The following is a 26,408-nucleotide window of genomic DNA, read 5'->3' on the forward strand; positions in this document are numbered from 1 at the left end:
TACATAGAAATGAAAACGGTGATAACGTTAATTTATTTTGATTAAAAAATATCTATTTAATTAAATGCCTTTCTGTTTATATATAAATGTACTAAAAGTAAATAAACAAAATATATTCCATGTTTTTTTATATGAAACATTTTATTATATGGTATTTAATAATTATTATGATACATATATAAAGCTAAACGAAAACTTCAAATATGTCTTTGGAAATTACGTCGGACGTAAAGTAATCATACATCAAATGTAAGTAATACATGTATATATATAATCTAATTACTGAGTAATTATGCCTTGTCGAATTTATCAGAATTTAGATACTACATCTATTACTTCAATCTCTTCCAAATATTTTATCTACAATGTTTCGCTTAGGTAATAAATCACTCATAAATAGTATTTGAGTGACAAAATTTTTCAGGGCTGATATATTTTGACTGATGTTATATATTGGACATGTTATAAACATTGCATGACAGACAATTTTATTAAATTTAATAACTAAAAAATTAGAAGTTATAAAATACGTGCGATAATGATAAATGCAATTAATCCAGTTATAATAAAATTTTTAATTTTTTTGATTACATTACGCAAAAGTTTTATATATACATATGTAAAACAATTATCATTATATATGTATGTACTATATACGTATATGAATCGATTATTACTATATAAAGAAACATTAGACTATAAAATAAAACGAAGGGAACGGAATATTATTTTTAAATATTTGGTTTTATCAAAAAATAAACTATGAATACAATGAATTTATTCATTATTCGATACTTGGGCATTTTTGTTATTTTAATTTGTATCATTTACATGTGTGTTCATGAACTATATATTTACATATGTATAATATAAATAAGCATTTCAATTATAGGATATCGATTCAAAATTATAACTTTTTAAATTATCCTACAAAATACATATAACTTAATTCGTAATAACTAATTATCGTTTTGAAAAACATGTCAATAATTTAATATTATGTTTATAGATATGTATTAAAACAATTAAATTTGTGGGAAATAATTTTATAGAATTGGAAATGTATTTGTACTCATGCGATAATAAGAGTATGATTGTATGACGTTGTGATCATCCGATATTACGTCACCGTTATTCTCCTTTCATTTTCATACCGGCGTTCATTCTATCGTCAAACACGTTCGGTGCACATTTATGCATTACAAGTGATATATTTATTGTGTGAAACTGAATTCTAATTGATCGTGTTCTAAAAATTTATAATTATCAATTACTTCCTCTGGCAGTCGAGAAGTGTATAGTTCATTTTGAAAACGTATGTTTATAACATAAAATGCGAATTATGTCTTCTATTTCTAGACCATATTTTGCGCGCATTTCAAAAAAAATGTTTTGTTAAATATTTATTCTATTTTTTTATCGACAAAACTTTTTCATAACGTGATGATTATATACACGGAATGTCGATAATCCCAATCAAGTAATCAAAATTAATCAATCATACTAATATATTACAATACAATGTTAATATCGACATTATATAATATTTAACAAACTAAATTGTTTTAGTCGAAAATTAATTTTTCCAATAATACTATTTAGTATTAATGAAACTTAAACAATCTTAATAATTAGATTTAAGAATATTTGACTTTTAGAAATTCGATGTACAACTTTTACGTTCGCGACAAAGATAAAAATAAAAAAGAATTCCGGTTGAAAATAATCTAGAGCATAAATTTTCATGGTTTTATTTTCGGTAATCGTGGAAACTAGATTTAAATAAAGATATTGGTACGGCTTCTTGTCCTCGTTCGTAATTCCCGTACTCTCTATTCTCTATATAGAACTCACGCATGCACATATACCATCTCGTTTATACTTAGGGTTCATAGTACTGTTATGCCGCCCCTGATTGCATACTGAAACGCATGCAATGCGCAGAGTATCCACAAGTACTGTGGCCAGCGTCTGCTGCGTTAGCCATTTAGTAGTATATGACAGTAGCATAAAATGTGAAATTTCTCAAAATATTTTTACAAATTTGTTTCTTAAATTTTGCTGTAAAAGTTACACGGAGAAACCCAACAAACCCTACGAGTTTATTAAACTTTTGGCGGAACTCTTCGATTTTTCGTCATATCCTATTCCTTATTGTATTAGTCTACCATCGTGTGTACAAAAATTAGGGCGTGAAGAGGTTCGTTCTGTTCAATTGGAATTTACAAAAGCTTAAAAAGAGAATACATGATAAGATAGACAGTACACGTAACGATGAATTCTAGAAAGTCCAATGAATAAGTTACTTATCTCTATACGATTATTATATGATTAAATTGTTAATTACGCTATAAATATTGTATTTTTGATTCGTTGTTTCTGGCTATATTTTGTTTTTTGTATTCTCCTTTTTTAACCTTCGAACACATTTTAGCAACATGCTTTTTTAGTGCTTTACAGGCATTAAACCTATACCTCTGAAATTTTCTTAAATAATAATATGAAATAACATCAAGCATGACTAGCTCAGAAATAATTCGGCACACCTCTAATTGTTCTCTGGAGATTATACAAGTATTCATGAATATTTTATAAACATAGAGATTTGTAATCTAAAGTTGTAGTAATGGTATTGACCAATAATTTTAATATAACCAATGAAAACCAGGTAAACTTTTGTCAATTTCTGTGTAGATTATTAATTAATATCTATAAATTAATATTATTAAAAATACAGTAGTGCTTATGAATGTGAATTCGAATAGTGCTATTTTTAATTTTGATATTACAGTTTTACAAAGTATTATCAGAAGTGTGTGCAAATATATTTTTATTTAGTTCAGATAGAGTATTAATGTACATACAATTTTGTGACTTTTGTTAAAGTTCATATTTATCTTTCGTTACACACAGATGTAAAATATAACATATATCTTTTATGTAACATTTTACATCATTAATGGCAATAATAAAATGTACACATGATCTATTTATTAACGATAGGATCAATAAAAATTGGCATATTCTGTTCAATAGGTTTTTTATGGACCTAACTGAAACAATAAAAAATGTCTAGAAAGCGTGCCAGAGAAGAAACTATGTTGAATTCTACAACTTATTCAAATATTCAAAATGGAGAGGATGCATCTTGCTCCAGAAAAGATTCGCCTGTTTATCCTGTAAGTACTACTTAATATAATCAAAATTTGTTGAAAGTGTACTTGTTCAATAAGGAAGATACAATCTGTTTGTACTACTTTATCATTTAATTGATATTTTACCGATTTAATATAATGTTCACTATATTCAAGGTTTTATATTAATATATACATATACATATCTCATATACCTATGTGCTAGTTACACATGTACATGTAAATAAAATTTACATACAAATTATGCTGGGGCTATGGGATTATCTTTAATCATGAAGAGATAATATAGAAGCAAAAATTTTTTATGATAATGGTATGACATTACGCAAGATCATAAGCATATCTATTTTAATATAATACCATGAATATTTGATTCTTTAAATAGTCTTATCGAAATACTTCATGAACAAGTATGTGAATACAAGTTCTGAAACATATTCTCTGTATTGAAATATTTAGCAGATAGTATCTCAACATTAAATTCAATGCAAATCTACTTTTTTAATATATGAAAAAGTTTTATATATATTTTAAAAAGTATTTTAATCTCCTAATAGAAACATCAAGATCTTTAAAATAATCTGTATTTAAAGAAATTTAACAGGTAGATTATACATATGTATATATATCTGACAAATAAATTCACTCGTATTGTTCTTTTATGGAAAATTTATTTTTCATAATATTAACAGCTAGTGACAATGACTTGGGGGACCAACAGGAATTCAAATAATGAGTCAGGTCAATTTTCGCTGAAAAAGTATAATAGCGAAATTTCTGTTTCCCACAAAGAACTTCCAGTGAGTCAAAAATTTTTTTTTTTTTTAATAATTTTTATGTTAACGTACGTAATACAATTAAATTTTTATTTTTTATTTTGTTTCTAAAAATAAATACAAGTATTTTGTCTTCATTATTATTAAAATCAAACAAATTAAAAATCTATGATTAAGTAGGCTTTTATTATATATTATATCCAACTTTTCAAAGATGTAATTGAAATAATGTTGTTAACAAATTTCTATGAATTTTCCTTGATTATATATATGTATACCTATATCTCTTTTTTATTGTTTTATACCTTACTTTCATTTTTATTGTATAATTTATATTGTTTTGAATTTATTGCAGTCAATTTGTAAGGAGGCTCCCTTTAGTGATGATCCAGAAGCACTTGCTGAAAGAAATGCATGTGATTATAATGTTCGTATTACATTAAAAATGGCAAGAAGTAGTAAAGGTTAGTAGAAATGAATTAGATATTTGTGAAATTAGGTAATAAGAATTTTTGAATAATACATGTAATGTTAATAATCTGTAATAATATAGCCCCTAGGAAAATCAGAGTCTATGCAGATGGTATTTATGATCTATTTCATCAAGGGCATGCACGACAACTTCTACAAGCAAAAAATATTTTCCCTAATGTGTATCTTATTGTGGGAGGTAAAGAAATAAATTTCAAAATTTTGAGATGTAACATGAACTTTGCATAACACTAATAAAAACAATTTTTATTATTTTAGTTTGTAATGATCAGTTAACACATAGTAAAAAGGGAAGGACAGTTATGACAGATGTTGAGAGATATGATGCAGTAAGACATTGTCGTTATGTAGATGAGGTGGTTAGGGATGCACCTTGGGAACTAGATGATGAATTTCTTACAAAGCATAAAGTAAAATTAACTGTAAATTATTTTTTTAAAAACATGTTTGTCGAATGTTAAAACAGTTTAACATTTAACATTTTTTAGATTGACTTTGTTGCTCATGATGATATACCTTATATGACAGATGATAGTACAGATGTTTATGCAGGTCTGAAAGCGAAAGGTATGTTTGTGGCTACGCAAAGAACAGAAGGAGTATCAACATCAGATATTGTTGCAAGAATAGTTAAAGATTATGACATTTATGTAAGGAGAAATCTTGCGCGAGGCTACAGTGCCAAAGAACTTAATGTTTCTTTCCTCAATGCAAGTATATATTTTTTAAACTCAATATCTTTTTTAAGCAATGATACTTCATCAAATAAGTTATATATTTACAGGAAAAGAAATTCCGTTTACAAAATAAGTTTGATGATTTAAAAGATAAGGGTAAACGGGTGATGGAGAACATTGGCGAGAAACGTATGGATATGATTAGCAAATGGGAAGAAAAGTCTCGAGACTTTATTGATGCTTTTCTACTCTTGTTTGGAAGAGAAGGTAGATTGGTGGGTAATATTTACGGATTAATTATTTTCATAATTACTTTGTACTCAGTATTAATGATATACTGTGAGATATGCATTATAGAGTTATATCCATTATAAAAGAATAAATAATATTTAAATTAACTGATATATAATTACTCTTTTTAACTTAAATTGTTCATAAGGCTTTTTTCAATACAGTATATGCATAAATATAGAGGAAAATATCTTCTTTGTACATCTGTAATTTATATGCAATGGTGTCATATATATGTATTTAATCTAATGTTTTTTGTTTATTCTTAGAACAAGAAACTAAGAGTCGTACAAATTTTAACGAATTTTTAATTTCTTTTTTTTGCAGTCAACGATTTGGAATGAAAGCAAAGGACGTTTGATGCAAGCATTATCTCCTCCTGCAAGCCCAAAAAGAGATGGTAGTCCGAATGGCAGTAATAGCAGCAATAATGATGAAGATCAGACAAGGTACATCACAGCATTCGAGTCAATTGACTAACATGCAACACCACTTCATTCTGTACTGCTTCTATATGAAAACCTTCAATACTTCACACCATCCATTTGCAGCATGTTATGTTAGTATATAATTTCACTGTTAAATACATTAGATAAATTTTAAGCAATAACACACAATCTAACCAATGCTTGTTGTAAAAAAATGTGTTTTACTTTCTTCCTTTTCTCTGTGTACATAATATATGTATAGTTCATACTTTGTCTGGTATTATCACAAATATTTTTTTTTTAATACATGGTAAATATTAAATATGGAAATGTTATTTACTTAATGATTAATCCAAACTAATGTAATTAATTTATATGATTTATGTTGCAGTCCACCACCAAAAAAGACTGGCCGTTTTGAATATTCACAGAGTAATTATTATTTAAGCGATGATTACAGCGATGATGAAGAAGAAAATTTGCACTCCAAATGATAACCCTTTTTTTCAAAAACACATTCTTTATTTTGACCAAAAATATCGTGCTATCTCCCAAAAAATGTTTAAGGATATTTTATTGAGTCTATGTGATTTGATGATATGGATTATAATGTTATGCTTAATAGTATTTTTATGGTATGATTTCATACTATATACGATATAAAATTATCTGTTATAATGTTTTCATTCAATCCAACCATGGATTATTATATATTAATTAAATTATATATATGCACGAATATTGAGAAATCATACAGATAACTTAAAACATTCATTGCAAATACTCTTGAGACTTTCGTTATTGTTGTATTATTAGTAAGTTCCTATATTCTGAACGATACTTTATCATTCATTTTGAGTTTCATGCTATATAAGAACTACTAACAGTCAAAAGACATATTTTCACCTCGTTTCAAAGGATCTGTGGTTCAAATATTCTGTCAACAATTTTTAATAATTTTCAATTCTTTTGTTACTAATTTTATATAACATTTTTTATACATGTTACCTCATAATTAATTACTTATGTACTATACATTTGCAGTGAGTACCTTCGCTGTAATTAGTATTAAATCATATTTTTATTGAACATACTTAGTGTTGTTTATAAAAGGTTAGTCTATATGAAATTAATATTTATTTATATCATAAACCTTATATTATTAGTAAAATGCCAGTAAGAAAATATGAAGAAAATGAAGGACTTGAATATAAACTTAATTTGTTGTATTAAGGATATTAAAGAATTTGAATAGGATTAAACAAATTCAAATATATTAATTTTATAAATAATTGTTCTCGTTTAATCAAAGAATATTTATAAAGAAAGATGCAAATCTGCAATTTATTTTTAATAGTAAATATGTAGTAAGATTTCGATAAAAATCAATGAATAAAAACTAATCAAAATGAATATAAGATTTTAATTTGAATAAGAATACACCACATAGGAATCATTTTGAAGATGATGCTTTTATTTGGATATATCCAGATATAATGACCCTAGAATGGTACAACCACCTTTATATTTTTAAACCATAACGTAGTTTTATAATATTCTTATATTTATGAAATATTTGAATAAAATATTTTTTTAATATATAAATGAAATATATGATAAAGATATTTATTCTTATTTTCAGTATGTAGCATCTAAAATAAAGTAACTTTTAATATGCAAATTAGGAAGTTTGTTAATAGCATATAGTTCCAGGGGTAAAATATGTATTAGATGGATTTTAGATATAAATTTGAAATTTAACGTGAAATGTATTTAACGTGAGATTTAAAAAACAAGAGATATATATAAATTTGTATACATTGAAGCACTTCTGTTTCTTAAAGAAGTACCAATGGTGCCTGAGTTTGACACCTTTTATTTAAATGCATATAAAATAGTACATCACAAGTATGTCACAGAAGATTTTTAAGTATGTTAAATGTTTTCTTCCCAATGTAACTGGTGCATAAATTAGTATCATGTAATGATATGTGATAAGATGTAGTATACTTTCGATATCTTTTTTTAACGAATACATTCAAGAATGATTAGACACGCACAGTTTTACGATCGATAAAATGAATTTATGTAATTTTGACAGTTCATTTTAATTTTTTGAAACGAAAAACTAGGATCCACATTGGCAGAAATTATATTTACTTAAATGAAGATGCAAGATGTAGTAATGTTCCATATTATTTATATAACAGAAAAAGTAAAAGTTGTTCAATGAAACATTACAAGTTGTAAGTTAAATCGAATAATACTAATTAACTATATATAATTGTAAGTTTTGTATATTAGTATTTATATAGATTGCTATATTGTTTAAAGATTTGTCTGATTCTAACACTTGTATTTTCCTTTTATCCTTTAATATAAATATGTTGCAATACTCCAATTCATGAAAAAGGTAATATACATGTTAATTATATATGTATAAATGTATATTACAATATAATGTATTTATATCTAGAATAGTAAAAGAGATAAATAAAAGATAATATTTTTTATCTACATGATGACATGCACATAGATACGATAATACAACGTATGAATGTGGAAGAGTGAAGAATTTCCATGAGAGAGATCCGCGTCAGGTGACAGTGAATTAAACGGAAGTTATCGATAGTAGGATTGATTATTTGATTCTTAGAATGCACGTGTAGATTGATGTGCATGAGGCCACGTAAAAATTTGGTATTGCATAAATGTGTGAATGAAGGTGGTTAATGGCAGGAAGAGGAAACGGAATCCAGCGACGGATATCATTACACTTTTCTTTATTTTATTTTATTCTATTTTATTAACATGTTAACTGCCTCGACGAACATTGACGACACACGTTTTAATAAATTTCTTAGAATGATTTCATAAGATAAAATCAAAGAACTAAAATATTATCAACAATGTGAATGATTTAGATAACACTGTCAGAGAAAAGTGTGCAAATACAATATAACATTTTGCATAAGTTATATGTTATGGTGTAGTATATTTTAATCCATTGCGTATCCTAGCGCAAAACACATGAAAATTGCATGGTAGTTGGCATGTTGAATACTTACACGTACATATATGTCATAAATGATAAAATGATAATAGTTTATTAATTGTATTGACTATTTTGTATTGTGTTGATCATTTTTTGTATATTATTTCTTTGAATATTACTTTTGAGTCGCTATAATTACAATTAATCGTTATAGTTTTACTGTTTTAGAAATTTAAACGCTTGAAAAATGGTAGCGTAAATTTGTCAATGCTACCATCCATTTGGAAAGAAATCTAATAATGCCATAATCTAAGTTACTTTTAATTTTGCAACATTTTCTTTGTTAAATTGGAATTTATATTGCGCTCTTGTCAAATTAAACATTATATGATTTACAATTTGCTGTTATTTGTGCAATTTAAGAATGCGGTAGTAAAAAATAATTGGTATTACGCGATACACAGTGATATATAGAGATCTAGTATAATCATCAACTTCACACTAATATCAGCAGTGTTAACAGCGCGTGTTGTCTTTAGCTGATAGTTATTGTTAGTTTTCAATATTTAAAATTGCGAAATGTTCTTACACCACTGCTTCCCATCTTAGGTTCTTTTATATACGTAATCCTTTCTGAACCTTATAAATCATAGTTTAATACCGCACTGATATTTCATTTCAATTTGAACTTATCAATCCCTTTGTAAGAGATAAGGCGAATTTTGCATAGCAATCTGAAGTGAGTGAAATTTATTGTGTGTCCTCGTTACAGGAAGGAAAAGAGAAACAGAATCTCGGCAATCAGTGAGTAATAGATGTGAGAAGAATGTCGAGCGAGAAACGGTGATAAGTAGCAAAATCACGGCACTACTGATAATTACGTTTCTGTGCCACTTCATGACACTTGCGAATTTAGCAGAAGAACCGTGGATTATTCGACTGTTATATTCATAATGGATTTTAAATAAATGCTGATGGTAAAAAGTGTCGTTTGGTGCCAATATCCAAATATATATACATATGCTTATACATGTATACATATACATATATAGATTTGAGGAATCTTATGTACTGTAGGGTCCGTGAAAATAATACACCTGAGGGAACCCTGTTCAGGATTTGAACTTGTGTTTTGTCTATAAGATTCAAGGGCGCTATATGCTGCGCCATCAAGCTCCACTGTTCTTTATTTTTTCCGGGTCCTTTCTCTCACTGGATTCGCTTGTAGTCCATAGGAGGCGCTCTCAATGATCAGTACGAAGAAGAGCGTACGAGAAGAACGATGTTGTAACTAACGGCCAAAATGGAAGAGCAAAGTGTTCACAGCAGTATCAGTGATATAAATAGTGAAGAGGCAGTTAGAAGCGAGCGTAAGTTCACTAATATTTTCATCTTTACTATTATATTTAGCTATTGATCTACATTGTTAATTGTTGCATATACCATAGGCACCTGTATGGACTAACCCTACCTCACTCTTTATCAAAACTCACGCGACAATGCTTGTGTCTTATATCTGTCACTCATTCTGATCCATAGATAAATCGACGTATTATATCCGCTACTTCTCTTATACACTTTTATATTGTGTTTTGAATTTTACGCGGGATGAATGTCAACGGTTTCTTATAAAATTGGCCTTGACTTATTCTCCAAAATTACGTCAGAAATTTGGTAGTCCGAAATGTCTTTATGAGCTTCCCTACAGTTCGTTATATACTTGTTTTGAATTTAATTATCTTTCATATTTATCTTCGTGTCATTTTAAGGTTAAAATCATCTCCTGTCATCTAAGATACATTATTTATTATACATTACATCTCACGAATGATTTTCATTATTTACTAATAGAATATATAGATACGTATTTGAAAGCAATATCATTTAAAAATATTTTAATTAAACTTATGTTATCAGTCAGTAATTGTTTGTTAAATAAATGAAGAATTTAATTTTTACATATTAAATATTATTTTCATTGTTTACTAGCACAATTATTTATATTTTACTTATTCTACAAAAACTTTAGTTATATTCACTTCATTTTTAATATTTTTTATTATTAATTATATGGATAAATAATAAATAACTAAATAAAATTCTCTTATATTTCACGTTTATTATTTAATAATAGAATTATTTGAAACATTTTTCAAAATGAAATCATCAAAAGTATTTCAGTACAACTTTTCCAAGTATTTGTTCTGTACCAGTAGCTTATAGATATAGGACAAATATTTACACTGCATTTTCTAGTCATATTTCTTGTTTAGTATAGGATTAGTCATTATTTACATATTATTATTTGTGGTTCAATTGTAATACAACAATATAAGATATTAGGGGTTGGTACCTGTGGTATATGAAATGAGATTAGGCATGAGACAATAGGGGTTTATTGCACCCTTTGCCTGTAGGTACAAAGATCATTAACATTTATTGCCTTTTCTGTGTATGTATTGTATTTATGATTTGTATACTCATAAATTTAGTTATTTCTAGCTATAATTACTGTGTTTGGACTTTAGGTATTTAAACAGTTTTAGATAATGAAATTTTTGTCAAATTATAAACAAATAAATAATAATAATCAATAATATCATATTAATAATTTAAATTTCATAAAAATAATTACTTTTTTCTTAGTTTTTTAAATTTGAATTACTTTATTCATAATACATTTTGTAACAGAAAATAAATTTATAATTAAATTTATAAATAAATTTTTTAAATTTAAATTATTGATTTTGTTATGTAAATGATGAAATATTTCTAAAATATTAAACCTTGACTCAAAATGTTATTGTTATGGTAATAATAAATATAGTAATAAATGTTATTGTTATTGTTATTTAATTTCATTAAATTTTACTAATGATAGCTGGAAATTTGTTTAAATTTCAGCTCTGATTATACCACGTAAGAAAAGGATATGCTTGATTGGTGCAGCTGGCGATGATCCTGCACTTGGTGCTGCTGCTCAGCAGTTTAGCGTACCTGTTCTCAAATCTGAAACTGGTTTAGAACATGTAGAAGATACATCATATTGTACTTACTTTATATTAAAGAAGTTCGAGGGACCTGAATATGATGCTCTTCATAAAAGTGCACATAGGTTTGTCATATTTAATTTCATATAATTTGTAACATGTTGAAACATAATCAAAAGAATCTGACTTTTGGTTGGTTTAATTTAACACGTTGTAGAATATTGGGACCAACAGCACTTCTGCAGTTGGCAGAAAAAAAGGACTCATTACCTAGTATTACTAGACCAATGTATACACAAGCCATGGTAGGCACAGTAGTAGTGTTTACTGGATTTAGGAAAAAGGATGAATTGGTTAGTTTTATCTTATTAATTGATATAATGTAGGTTATCACCTACATATTATGATAATAGAAATATTATGATGTTAATTTTTAATATCATAGACCAAGTTGATTAATATGATTCACAATATGGGTGGAAGTATTAGGAAAGAAATGGGTGCAAAAGTGACGCATCTCATTGCTAATTGTTGTGGTGGAGATAAGTATAGATATGCTGTTACATTTCGGGTCCCTATTATGTCCATGGAGTGGGTGACAGCATTATGGAATGCCAAAGACGATATTTCCAGTTATGGAAATAATGAAGAACTGGTAATAATTATATTAATAACTATATTCAAATATTTTACTGTTCAATTCTTACTATCTATTTTTGCCAATAACGATGGTACATTTAATATATATAACATTTAATATACAATATAATTATTTTTGTGCAGATTACAACTTATAAGCTAAAACCATTTTTTGGTGCAAAAGTATGTTTCTTTGGTTTTCCTGATGAAGAGAAACGTCATATGTGTGAGGTTTTACAACAACAAGGAGGTGAATCTACAGAAATTGATGATCCAAATTGCACACATGTGGTAAGTTTATACAATACAATATTTTGCATATTTTATAAAGTAAAAAATATGTAAAACAAACATATGTAATACATCCTTTAGGTAACAGATTTAGGAAGTCATCAGTACAAGAATTCAAACAATACTTTTGACACGCTGCCATATACTAAAAATCCTAATCATATTTCATATCCTTATTTAAAAACAAAACCGTTTTCCTTCTCTTTTTATAATCCATACACTAATACCATTCCTAACACAAAACTGATAAATTCTTCACATACTTTCCATTTTAATAATACAAATTTAACCAAAAAACTGAGTACAAGACGCTTTTCACATTGTTTCTGTTCTAATGTTCCTCAACATTTTGAATTTCAAGAAAATAAGTGTGCTTATTCTATATTAAATGATATTAGTCAGGATTCAGCAATTTGTATGGATGATAATTTATATGATTATCCAAGTTTATCAGATGAATCTTTTATGTCTGAGTTTTCTATAGGACGAGCTGATTCTGGTGTTAGTATGTCTAATGTAATACAAACAAATGACGTTAATGCATTACAAGAAAGCAATTTTCCTGTTACATCTACTATGTTGGATATGCATTCTATATCTTTATCTACATCATCTTCATTTCTATGTAATGATAAAAGAATTAAGAACAATATGTTTAATGCTTTTTCGAATTATAACACTGGTAATAAAAACGTGTGCACTCAACAAGGGTTATATAATTTTAACTCTTCTACATTATGTAAAAAGAAGGTTACTCAACATGTAAACAAGCAGTATTCTGCTAGAAAAACTAATTTGTTACAGTTTTGTAAGAATACGCAGTGTGCCCGAAATTCCTTTTTTTTTAACAGAAAAATTATATCTCCTAAACGGTATATCAAGTGGCGAAAAGCTAAATCTTGTATTACAATTCATAAAATTTGTTCTCTGGAAAAATTTAAATTAAAAAGAATGCATTCTCATCCTAATTTATTAAGACAACATGATTTAGAACTTAATGATTCTCTTTTGTATGATTCATCTATACCAATGACAAAAAACAAGGGTTTTTTGAGTACATGTAAACTGAACTCTTCTATTTTGTCAAAACTTAGTCATTTAAATTTTTCTCCAATGCTTAAACAGCATGTGGTTATTAATCCATGCAAGCAAATTCCAGAAATTTATCAAAAGCAAAAATATACTCCTTTACCTAGTCCCCTGCCCATCCCTGCTAAGGTAGCAAAATTATCAACTTCTGAATATGGCTCAAGAAGTTCTTTTGCATCAGATGAAAGTTATTTAAATATGTCTTCTAAAAGTTGCATTCTGAAAGATGATCATATAAAATTGGACAAACAGAAGGACAAGCCATTATCTTTGGTACTTTTATTTTTTTAATGGGTATTATGTTAAATTATGAAATAACTTACTTCACTAAATTACAAGTTGTAGACAAGTAGGGATGAGGTTATTAGGGTATTTTAACACTAAATAAGAACTTATAATTAGCAAGAATAGAAATTGTTAATTTTAGAGAAATTATTTATGAATGTTTTGTTATACATAATACTAGGATGTAGTAATTTAAGTATAGAAAATTGCTATTTTTGTGTTGTTTTTGTGATGTATTAGAGTGTGTTCCTTTAATCTGCAGTAATAACGAATTGCATAATTAATGTTTCGTTCTTTATAAATGTTTAACAATTTATATAGTACATGTTTTTGTTATATTATAAAAGAAATAAATAGAATTTGTGTATTATATGTTTCAATATACGTTATTTGTTTGTATTAATTAGGCATGGTAAATATATAAATATGGATTAGAATTATAGTAAGTTACTATCATTTTAGGTTGTAGATGAATCAAACGTAAATGCATTACCAGATTTAGCTTCTGTGAGAGCACATATCGTGAAAGCAGAGTGGTTTTGGACGTCTGTGCAGAATGAGGGTGCAGCTGACGAAAAGGAATATTTATTTGAAGATGTAAGTTTATTAAAATGTCTTATATATTTCTCATTCTCAATTATTTATTTTACATTTAGTATTTGGAATCCGTTCTATCACCAACTGTATCAGTTAGACGTGATAGTCAACAAGCTGCTACTCCAAGTACAGCATCTACAAGACGAAAACGCAAACGCTTAGCAGAAACTTTATCTAGTCTGGTTCAAAATGGTGCAGATTCTCCAGCATTGCATAAGAGACGATCCAGCATCAGTGATGCAGGACATTTAAGTGTTAGTGGAAGCTTTCTTGATTGTACAACGAGTCCGGACAAACCATTACTTGATGGTTAGTTGTTTATAAAACATAATTATAGATTTGATAGATGTAGTTTAAAAATATCCTACAACTAACAATTACAAATATTTTAATATTTTTTTAACAGTCCTACTAAGTACATCTTCCCTTCCTTTGTGGTTCATTTCTTTTGTTAAATAAAGTATTATATTTTTATATTTCATTTAACACGATTATACTAACAATATACATAATTTAAATTCCCCATGTTTTACTTTAAATATTGATAATAGCTAATATGAACCATATGAAGGGGAAGATAATATAAATTTGAATTGTTAATAACTGCCAGATATTCCAGAAGTGGAAGCTGTTAATACAGACACCTCTAGAAAAAATTTATCTCCGCGTCATCAAGTTTTCTTAGAATTAGTACAAACAGAATCTAATTATGTTGGTATTCTCAGTACAATTATGACGGTAAGATCTGTCTTATTATATATTATGCTGAAACAAACAATAAATTAACATTATACATGTAATATTACATATTTATAATATTATTTATGTTTCTAGCTGTTTAAATCTCCACTAGAAGATCTTATAGATACAACTGGCGAGTTATTAAATTGCACAGAAGCTAAAATTATATTTGGAAATTTTCCACCTATTTATGAAGTTCATAAAAAAATGTTAGAAGAACTGAGATACAGCACTACTCATTGGATGGAGGACAATAGTATAGGTAATATATTTCTGAAGTTCGCACCTGACCTAGTCAAGGCGTATCCACCGTATGTCAACTTCTTCGAAAATACAAAGGAAATGCTCGATCAATGTGATCAAAACAAACCACGATTTCATGCTTTTCTGAAGGTTTGTCAGACGAAACCTGAATGTGGCAGACAAAGTTTAAAGGAACTGTTAATTAAACCAGTACAAAGGTTACCCAGTATTAGTTTGTTATTAAACGGCAAGTATATGTACTTATTAAAGTTATTATCTCTTCTGTACGACAATCGTTTGTGGCATAGTGTTATCCCACGGTTGATACTTTTATCTAATACTTGATCATTATTAGTCATCATGTATTTACGGTTGTCCATTGTAGTCAACACTCTGCCATACATATGCATTTCATGCGAGTGAATCGAAGTCGATACTCGATTGTAGATTTAACAATTGCCGACTATAATTGATGCTTATACCGAACGAGTTAAATAATTAAGATAGTAATAAATTTTGTATAGTAATTAATATTTTTACATATTAATGTTTTGCAGATATCCTTAAACATACAAATAAAAATAATCCAGATCATAGCGCTTTGGAGTTATCAATTAGCAGTATTAAAGAAGTTATGACCTATATAAACGAGGATAAAAGAAAAACTGAAGGTCAATTGGTTATGTTTGATATTTTTAACGAAATTGACAACTGTCCACCGCATTTAGTTTCTTCACACCGATCATTTATTGGCAAATGTGATGTGATGGAACTTGGTGAGGGTCTAAGTGGACGTGGGGATCATTTAGTTTTGTTTTTGTTTACCGATACTCTCGAAATATGCAAGAAAAGGTCAAAGGCTTTTAATTCATTAAAAAGTCCTAATACAGCAAATGGATTGCATACAACTAAACTAAGTCAAGGGAAACCCTATAAACATATTAAGATGTTATCACTTAGTACGATAAAAAAGGTTGTTGATATTCGAGAAACGGATGGTAAGTTTATAACGAACAATATTATAAACTAATAATGAACTAAATTGTGTTTAAACATGTAATAGATATAAATTTCTTATTTTTATTTTTATTGTAATTCTTTTTATTTTATAAAAAAAACATGATTACAAAATTTATAACACTATCAAATATTTCGTACGTGTAAAGATTTATAAAATGTTTGTGAAGAGTTTGAAATGTATATGTTAAATAAAGTAAAGTAGAGCAAATATGAAAAATACACTTTTGGTTTTATGTATATTATTTCTAGAATGTCATAAAGTGTTTGCTTTAATGGTGAGAAGTAATCAAGAGTTAAAGGAAAAATTATTTTCATTTACAATTACTGATGAGGAAGTAAATAAGACAAATTATTTACGAACCTTGTGTAGACAAATGGCTAATACAGTGTGTAAAGCTGATGCGGTAAGTTTTAGTATTCATCTTGCTTATATATTATTATTGTTTGCAGCTTATTAGTAATAGTATTTTTATTTCTATATTTGCAGGATACGTTCCTGATAAGTCTTGATTCGCATCAACTTGAAATTGACACAAGCGACGTAGCATTAGGAACATTAAGTAAAGCATTTAAGTAAGTAGTTGAAACTTAATTGGTACCTGTCGTATATCGTTAACATCGCATATGATCGTATCTCTCTTATAACTGTAAGTCCGTTTTTTATTGTAAAAAAAAATTGAAAGAAATTATATCGTAAATGAAATATTATTTAAGATAAAAATGGTGTTTGTAGATATGATAAAAATAGTACTTACAGTTTTTTGTAGAGAAGCACTTTTAAAAGATGATTTTCTCATATAAATAGATTAAAGAAATTTATTAGATATAAGAATGATAAATATATAATTAATTAGTATTATGCTCCTAGAATAGCTTAGCTTATAATATACTTTTTTGCATTGCTATTAAGTTTTGCTGAACTATAGTACACATATTCACATAGAATCTTCTTATTATATTCATATTTAGGATATGCTAAAAATAAGACCTTTGCGTGTTCTATATCTGTATTATATGTTATACAAAAATTGGTATGAATCTATTCGATAAAGTAGACATTTTTATAGAAAAGATATGCATATTTGTAAAGGGGAAGATTTATCAGTCGTTCTAAACTGTTTTTCTCCTGTATTGCATGTTAACAAAAAATAATGGGGCGACGACTCGTTTGGTTGCAGGAGCCTATTTCATAATTTTTACCTGGAGTATATGGACCCGTATGTGTTCCTACTCAATAGCATGTGTGAAACCACGTTACATGTCCCACTACCGTCAGTTTTCGCACCAGGCTGATTATCTTTTTTTTTTTTTACTCGCTTTGGTCCTTTTTTCCCTGCTTGTTTAAATAAATCAATCTCACTCTTTAGTGTAAAAATATAGAAAATTAAATAACTTCACAAAAAATTTTACCAGTTCAAGCATAATATTGAATATTATCAGCCTGTTTAAAATCATTAATATGCGATTAAAATATTTAATATCTATCTATTTGACCCCTCGATGATTTCATATTTTATACGAACATCAGACTTTCTACATGTTGATTAATAAAATAATAATACATATTAGTGATTACACTGAATGGCATTTTAGCTTTAAATTGTTTGTTATTTATTTGTATGTAATCTCCTTAGGATTTGTAATAGCTTTTATGGTACAACAAAATCCTAAATTAAGATAGCACTACTGACTGTGATATAGCGATATTTACGATCGTATGCAGTATTTACGTTTTTCAATAGACATTGAACCAAGGTAAAGATACATTTTATATGACTTGACTAAGTTTACAGTTTCTTAGTTTCCTAAGTTTCGATATACGTAAATTGCTGCATATTAAATTATGTTTTATTAATTATAATATTGGACCAAGAAAGATATATTTTTTAGTGAGTAATGAATGTAAATAGTTACTATTTATACAGTTAAGTTTCCATTTTTCTTAGTCGTTAAGGGGTTAAATTTTCAGCACCACCTACTTAGTGGTTCAAGTTTTAGTATTTAATTATGTATGATTAATGAATTTTAATTACTTTTTTTATTTTATAAGCCATAAAAGATTTTAATAATTTGGAAAGACTCTGTAACCTCGCAATTAAGCCCTATTTATTACTCTTACATTTGTAATATAGATTTATAGTTGTGATGTAATACTTCAGCATGAACAGAATAAAAAATTACTATAATTCAATTTTTGCATGCTCATTAGTAACTATTATGGTGTAATATTTACTTGAACTGGTTTATTACGGTTTGGGATTTTATTTAAGTTCGCTAATTCCTTTGTTTGCTTGAAAATTTATTTTCCTCCATTTAATTATATATTATATATAATTACTATATTATTGAAAGAAGTCATTTTAGTTTATGTGGTTGAGTAAACTGTTAAAGGAAAATAAAATTTCAATATCGCTTTTGTTTTTTGTCCAAATGTTTAAATTTAAATGAGTCTGTAACAACTGTTTTTCTTCAGGTTCGCATCTCGTACTCGGATGAAAGTTGGCAGGGCGTTTAGTTTTAATAAAACTCCAAGCAAATTAAAGAGAGCAATGTCAACAATGATGTCGCCATTCGGATCCACTAACAGCCTTACCCCGGCGAGTCAACAACTTGCACAGATGCGGCTTGCTAGTTGCAACAATATTAACGTTAGTTGACAGTTTATTATCGCATGCATTTTTCTTTATTATATGCTTATGCTGTTTCTTTTTTTTTTTTCTCCTTATTTACTTTCATTTCACGACAGGAGATTGTTGTCTCTTTCATATTGATCTGTTCATATTGAAATGAGTTCAATATATTAATCAAATTTTTTTTTTATATATATATATAATATTAACGCGTTCAATTTCGAATTGCACGTCCTATATCTATCGCTTTTATAGAAGTTTGCTTGAATGCATAATTGTAAAATCATTTTGCCGTTTACAATATTTTCTTCTTGTGTATATCTCTATAAAAATATTATGTAAATATCTGATATTATAACATTGAAACAATTTATTTCATCTTTTATTTTCATTATTTTAAGACATTTATGCAGATATTGGAGGAGATTAATTTATTGTATATACAACATAATACATCATTTTCTTATATTCATCTTAATTTGTTGTTCTATTTGGTTTTTTATTTTATGAGATACGTTAATTCATCCATAATGTGTGCGAATTATGTCCTTTTCACGATATTTGTTTTTTACTTATGCGGAAATAACGTTAGTGGATAAATTTGTATACTCTATCACGTAAGTATACCGTATTGCGTTTATTTTATTGGATATTAGTTAAATATGATAATATTGAAGTGCTTACTAATATTCGCTCTAGAATATATAGGAAATATTAATACAATTTAACGTCTCCTCTCGTGAAAGGGAGTAGAGAGGAGGGTTACTAGAATTTTACTTTCAACAGATAAAATTCCTTTTAGGAATGTGACGCCACACAGTGTTTCGACTGGATCAAAATACTTCGTGTCACAAATTAAATAGAGAAACTTAATTTTATGCTATTCATGATTAAGACGGTTCTCTTAAAATGGATTCTAGAAAAGCTAAAAATTTATATTTTTATTAAGTTAACTTTGCCCTATTAGAGGCATTTTGTATTAACTGAGATTTTCTTTTCCTTTTTTTTTTTTTGTTACTGCTTACATATATCTATCACGTGCTATACAGATCAACAAGGCTGGAATCCTTTCATTTTCTTTGTTTGGTTTTTTTTTTGTAAAATATATTTGCAATGAGAAAAAAGTATGAAGTATTTTTTCTTCATGATACCTACAAACTTGCATGATGTTATTTTTCATATGAAAGTATCTTTCTTATTCTCTATTAGTTTTGCTTCCAGTGTGAATTAAATGTTTAAATGTTTAAATTGTTTTGTTTACTCAATGTGATTAATGTAAAATCAGTATTGTTTTAATCCCTCCTGGTATTGTATATATGTACAGAAAAATTGTATATATAAATAGGATAAATGGATATTCGTGTGTCTTTCCAGGAGCTGGGTAATGGTGGTTCAGGCTCGCCATCTAGAGATGATGTTCTAGTAGCACCTATGTCGGTTCAACCGACACGAAAGGCCAAATGCAGTTCCCTCAGTATGGCTTCGTTAAGAAGGTTGTAATTAGTATATCAGAAATGATGCAATTTTTCTTTTTTGCTATCATTGCATAACTATGTTTGATCAACTTGCCTATTGTTTATGTGCCTTAAACTCTCTTCACTTTATGTTTAGTGTTGAAAAACATTTACATATACATATATGCGAGATCCTTATACGTAAATAATATATCATACATTGGTATGTTCATTCATGAATGTAAAGACTGGATTGAAATTTCTAGTGTTATATATATATATATATATATATATGTTTAGCGCAATGCAAAGTTTACCATTACTAAATACAATGCATGTAAATGTGTCGTGAAAATTTCGTCGTTTCAGAAATATTCAAACGGAAATTTGTGGATACTTGTTATAATTTACGTAATGGATTGAAATACTCATATTGGTTAAGGCGAGCTTAAAGGCGACCATAATGTATAGCACAATTTGCATATTTTGCAAAAACTGTGCTGCATTTACAATCACTTTGATTCTATGTTCTTCGCTAGTATCCGTGCTTGTAATGTATATATACGTTTTTGTGAAAAGAATTCATTTATATCGTTCGTTGCAGTCCATGCTGTACCAAATGTTCGCCACTGTTCCGTTCTTTAAGGCTAAGATCATTCATAAGTACCTAGTTTTACTTTAAAGTATTGTCAAAATGATACTAATAATTGTGCCTATTTAGTGCCTGTAGCATTAATTAGGTGGTTAACATTTATAATAATTTAATATTTAGCTTAACTAATGCATATTTATTTAACAATATTAGATTTTTATTCTTTACATTTTTATGCTGATTTGCTGCAGGGCAACTTCGCTTGCTATATTTTCCGATTTAGAATACTTTTATCTATTATTTGTCATTAATAATTTTTTTCATCGTACTTTTCCACCAACTCGGTTAATAATATTTCGAAATCTTAGTAAATTTATTCCATGTTAGATACAATATGAAATACAAAATTAGAAGCATACTTGACTTTTATTTGTAAGAAAGAGTTGGTGTATTTATCTAAGCTTTATATATATGTTTCCATAGTATAGTCTTTTTGACCTTACTTTATTTATCCTCCAGAAATTGTTCAGAGGAAGTCATGCAGGACAAATCCGATCTTTGAAGTGCAGGGCATGAGTAGTGTGCAACAATACCATACTTTTTTCTTTGGGATCAGTAAAATGTTTATGTGAAAATATAAAGTATATGAATATTGTTGCAAAGATATATCTTTGCAATACGATTTAAGTATTAATCTTCAAAATTCAGGAAATAGTAAAATGTCCGTACAAAGGGTAAATGCGGAAGAGCACATTTATAAACTTCAGCAAATGAATACAAAATTTGTCATGTGCCAATAGAAAAACCGTAAGGAATTTTACAAAAAAGGAATTGTACATTGCCAATTATTCTTTAAGCAATTTTATAAACATATATTAACGATATACGTTACCTAATACCATATTAATCGTTAACTTTTATCTATCATACTTGCATAATTAAATAATCTTGTCTTAGAAGGACAAACGAAATTAAGATAAAGTAAGGGAAAACATTTATATTTTCAGTGGTATATAATATAAATTTTATTATTATATACATTTTATTAGAATTGAAAGTACGAATATCAATTTTGTGCCATTTAATCTTGTTCTGTAAAATATACTCAGAACTTATTGAAGTGCCTGAAGATAATATGTCGTTTTTAAAATTGAAGATAATTCGTCATTTTTAAAATTAAAGAAATGTAATGCTAATCTATTAAATTAACATTAACAGTACATTTTTTTTTTGTTCAACTGTCATGTCTTGTATCATTGCAGTTATAAACCATGAATATGAATTGTATAACTACGGCTATACTGTCTTTAGTTTATTGTGTTTGTTCTTATCCAATTTAAATCTTTCTGATTGTAGCTTTTTTAAACGATCCATAATGTCGAAATTGAATTGAACTGTACATGATACAATATCACTGGAAATCTAGAAAATCGAATTTAGAATAACAATACAGTATAATGTTTTTATCTTTTTCTTGCTAAGAATATAATTGTATTATAATAAAGTCAAAAGATGTGGTAAAAGAAAAGTAAGAAACGTATATCAATATATATATATATATATATATTGATATATATTTTTTTAAAACAACAGACTTTAGATTATACATATGTTTATAAAAAGCCATAGTTTATTAGGATTAAATTATTACAGACCTGTCCACCGATAAGACGCTTAATGCTATGAGTTTCCCTCATTCGTAGTAAAGTTGAAGATTGTTTACTAGCTTTGAAGTGAAGGGAATGATGTAAAATTTAAAATTCGTTAAAAGCATTGATATTGGTCACATGCTTTTCACATACCAGCGTTTCTTAATATAAACCTACGGCCATCATCGTAGTTTTATAATGAAATTATGGAATAGGAAACGTGTTTTGATACATGTGTCAGACCGCGGGCAGGTCTGCATTACTATTACTTTTTTTTATCAATTTACGCTTATTGTAGTTGCTGACTTTATCAAATTTATATTACGATGTATAGTTGGTTACTTAGGTTGCAAAATATGCTATTGTTTGAACTATATAAATATTTATATTCTTATCAAATATAAAATATTACGTTAATTGATCGTAGATGTGAAGTATTTGTATAATCGATTATACATATTTTCAAGTATAACAATTTTCTATTGTGATCTGTATCATAAAGCTTTTAAAAAAAATTTCGTTTTCAAACATCGTAGATATCATCTAAATATAGACATCATATAAAGACAGAGTACTGGTTCAAACATGGAAATCACGATCTTTTATGTTGCAATCTTTTAAAGTGTACAATGGTTGTTTTTAAGAAACATATTGTAATATTATACTTAAGAATGTGATCTATTCATATTATACAAAAAATATTTATAAATATTCCAACTGTGCGAGTAGTTTATGAAATGAAATATCGTAAGATTTGGAAGACATTTACTTTAGTAGGTGAAGAAAGAACAAATTAATCCTGTCTCAAGTAGATATTTCTTCAATTAAGGAAGGTTTCAAAGGTTCTTTTCGCTTGATTAGTTATTCAGTTACAAATAAAGGTTGTGGATAAAGTTTCTTTTTGTTCATACACTGTGTTTATCACTTTGTAATGGAATTTAGATTGAAATTTTGGCAATGAAAAGCTTATAAAAATAATTATTTTTGATATATGAAAATAAATATAGATGAGATACAAAACTATTTTTGCACAAAAATTATTGTCAATAAATAAATATAATGTAACAATATCATAATTACGAACATAAAAATATATTTGTATCACATGCTACGGAATCGAAAATCGATATTGTAATGAAGTATGAGCGTCAATTATATCTAGTGCCTTAACCAATATAACAACGAATTGTATTCCCTGCAATTTTTCTTACTGTCATCAGCAGTATTTCCTTATTGTCTTCAATGCTCTGGCGAAAAAGGGAGTAATTTATCAACGATCAAGGAATAAATTAATCAACGAAATATTCTAAATTAAAAGTGATAAATTGCAAGGAAAGTAGAAAAAAGTCTGTTAGTTCTTTACAGGGACTTGTTTAATAAACTTCTTGCCATATTAATTCTTGCGCATAATGTCTACTCGAATAACGTGCCTTTGTGTAGAAATGATCGTTAAATACGGATATTTCGGTGTCAAGTGAGGAAAAAATTTATTGATGATATTTTTGTAATTGATGGTGTTGCATTCGTGAGTATGTTCACCTGAATAATTATGGATGCTCTGGTAGCACTTTGTACTTCGATTCTTAATTTATATTATATTCTTAGGATTTCAGTGTCATCTATTGTTTCTCATAACATAGTACATGGATAAACAGAAGAAAAAATATGAAATTAACTAAAATAATGTACTGCTATGTAAAGATAATCATGGAAAATTTTGTAGAAGAAAGATTAGACAGTCTTTTCCATTGGCGAACATTATATAAAGTTTTTAATGATATCAAGACTCATTTTTCGTAATTTTAACATCAATTTATTAGTTTAACTAATAAATATTGTCATAAATATCCATGGACCGTGTTGGACATTCTAATCTTTTATAAATTGTCGGCACGATAAAAGCCTTGATATTCTGAATATGTCGACATTTTATGGTTGTCAAATGATTCCACGAATCATTTTGGAGCTATTAAGCGTTTTTTCTCGATGATAATGAGAGAAATTCCGCTCGCTTCGGAGCATTGTAAATATTAACGATAAGTATCGTGTAAGTGTAGTATAGTGCAGATGATGTTTTTTACTACACGCGTAAGAATATTGTAATACTTGTAATGTTGCGTATAGTCGTTACTATTTATATGATACTGTAATTGATTGTATAAATTTACTCTTTATTATGTAAATCGAAAATTAAAGCGTTTGCTTTCCTTCCTTTCCCCATTTTTTTTAGTACTATTCATCGATAAGATATCTATACTACTACAAAACCTCGTGTTTAGTTACAATATATATAATTTATTAGAAAAAAGGTCAAATTTTTTCATGATTTATAGAATTTTGCATGAAAATAATTCGAGAAAATGCAGTATCAGGGTATTAATAGAGTATAATGTGAACGTACCTGAGCCTTCTGCGCCCTGATGGCAGAAATACGAATTAAAATTTGAAATTACATCATTTCGTGCGGAGGCATATTGGAAAGAGAAAACAACTATAGAAAGTTCGTCACAAATGTGGAAAATTTAATACGTATCGACAAAGCATTGCTTCAAAACAGTAAGAATCATAATTTAAAGCATTCTATACTCACAGCTATTAACATATTACGGAGGGATCACGTCAGTGAGAATTCTTGTGTTTATTCTAATGCTTCAAGCCGATCATAAAAATTCTCGTTATTTTAATCGTTGTGATTTAGGGATAAATTATTTAACTATATCATGGGAATAGCTAGCAATAAAACGACTAGTTCGCAATATGTTAACACAATTTATAAAGATTTATCGTACTTCCATGTAAATAGACGGATATCGAAATAAATTTTTAGAAAATTCGAGTAATATCTGGGTACTGATAATACGTGATACGTTCCTGGACTAAGCGCACTCTGATGGTAAATTTTTTAATAAAAATTTGAAATTATACCATTTCGCGAGGTGTCGTATTCGAAAGAGGAAGCAACTGCTGAGAGCTTGTCGTGAATGTGGAAAATTTAATATAAAACACCGAGTCATTGCTTCAAAATGGTGAGAATCTTAATTCATTTCGTTTTATATCTATAATGTAGTACAATTTACAGTGATTTGTTGTTTTTCGATGTAAATAGACGATTATTAGTCTTCAATCAAAATCATCTGTATCGAGGAATACAAATCACGTATTATTTGAAAGAATTCTTTTCCTCTTTACTCCCCAATGTATGTTTTCCTCCCTTTCTTTTACTTTGATAATCCCTTTCTTATGTTTTCTATTTTCTTTTCCTTTTTTTTTCTTCCCTTCCCTGTTTCCCCATATATCGAACTATGTCCATTAATGAAATATAATTCGACGATAATCGTTCGGTAAGAAAAAATAAATTTTACGGTAATAATAAT

General features: G+C 27.7%; 2 protein-coding genes across 19 annotated transcripts; both read left to right on the forward strand.

Annotated features, from left to right (window-relative positions):
- The first annotated feature begins 1,139 nt into the window (after positions 1 to 1,139).
- Positions 1,140 to 6,908, forward strand: LOC100648187 (choline-phosphate cytidylyltransferase A). 9 transcript variants are annotated; one of them, XM_012318125.3, is made up of 11 exons: positions 1,140 to 1,315; positions 2,451 to 2,668; positions 3,037 to 3,179; positions 3,848 to 3,955; positions 4,287 to 4,395; positions 4,485 to 4,601; positions 4,682 to 4,845; positions 4,912 to 5,133; positions 5,208 to 5,375; positions 5,719 to 5,840; positions 6,211 to 6,908. In XM_012318125.3, exons 3-11 carry the CDS (start codon positions 3,069 to 3,071, stop codon positions 6,311 to 6,313), a joined length of 1,224 nt encoding a protein of 407 aa, XP_012173515.1. In that variant the 5' UTR covers positions 1,140 to 1,315; positions 2,451 to 2,668; positions 3,037 to 3,068; the 3' UTR covers positions 6,314 to 6,908. The 9 variants fall into 9 exon arrangements, 8 of the variants coding, with proteins under 8 accessions (XP_012173515.1, XP_012173514.1, XP_012173512.1 ...); XR_007227222.1 differs by lacking the exon at positions 1,140 to 1,315 and adding an exon at positions 1,911 to 2,200 and having other exon boundaries at positions 5,719 to 5,950; XM_012318122.3 differs by lacking the exon at positions 1,140 to 1,315 and adding an exon at positions 1,921 to 2,200.
- Positions 6,909 to 9,190: 2,282 nt separating this feature from the next.
- Positions 9,191 to 25,224, forward strand: LOC100648074 (protein ECT2). 10 transcript variants are annotated; one of them, XM_048413948.1, is made up of 19 exons: positions 9,192 to 9,517; positions 9,587 to 9,791; positions 9,892 to 10,184; positions 11,719 to 11,929; positions 12,022 to 12,157; positions 12,250 to 12,459; positions 12,588 to 12,734; positions 12,816 to 14,096; positions 14,571 to 14,705; positions 14,765 to 15,014; positions 15,316 to 15,443; positions 15,540 to 15,936; positions 16,247 to 16,687; positions 16,959 to 17,113; positions 17,197 to 17,282; positions 17,888 to 17,980; positions 19,183 to 19,357; positions 20,714 to 20,832; positions 21,905 to 25,224. In XM_048413948.1, exons 3-19 carry the CDS (start codon positions 10,118 to 10,120, stop codon positions 21,945 to 21,947), a joined length of 4,074 nt encoding a protein of 1,357 aa, XP_048269905.1. In that variant the 5' UTR covers positions 9,192 to 9,517; positions 9,587 to 9,791; positions 9,892 to 10,117; the 3' UTR covers positions 21,948 to 25,224. The 10 variants fall into 10 exon arrangements, with proteins under 10 accessions (XP_048269913.1, XP_048269905.1, XP_048269904.1 ...); XM_048413947.1 differs by having other exon boundaries at positions 9,587 to 10,184; XM_048413954.1 differs by having other exon boundaries at positions 9,587 to 10,184; positions 17,888 to 17,926.
- Positions 25,225 to 26,408: the final 1,184 nt, after the last annotated feature.

This window comes from Bombus terrestris, chromosome 17 (genome assembly GCF_910591885.1).
Source record: "Bombus terrestris chromosome 17, iyBomTerr1.2, whole genome shotgun sequence".
Taxonomy (NCBI): Eukaryota; Metazoa; Arthropoda; class Insecta; order Hymenoptera; family Apidae; genus Bombus; species Bombus terrestris.

Bases quoted from the DNA above. Each gene is read 5' to 3' on its own strand.
- LOC100648074 (XM_048413949.1), top strand. From the start codon at position 10,118: ATGGAAGAGCAAAGTGTTCACAGCAGTATCAGTGATATAAATAGTGAA. The intron at 15,937-16,246 runs GCAAGTATATGT...AATGTTTTGCAG, and splicing joins TATTAGTTTGTTATTAAACG to ATATCCTTAAACATACAAAT. The intron at 16,688-16,958 runs GTAAGTTTATAA...TATTATTTCTAG, and splicing joins TGATATTCGAGAAACGGATG to AATGTCATAAAGTGTTTGCT.
- LOC100648187 (XM_012318125.3), top strand. From the start codon at position 3,069: ATGTCTAGAAAGCGTGCCAGAGAAGAAACTATGTTGAATTCTACAACT. The intron at 3,956-4,286 runs GTGAGTCAAAAA...AATTTATTGCAG, and splicing joins TTTCCCACAAAGAACTTCCA to TCAATTTGTAAGGAGGCTCC. The intron at 5,841-6,210 runs GTACATCACAGC...TTTATGTTGCAG, and splicing joins AATGATGAAGATCAGACAAG to TCCACCACCAAAAAAGACTG.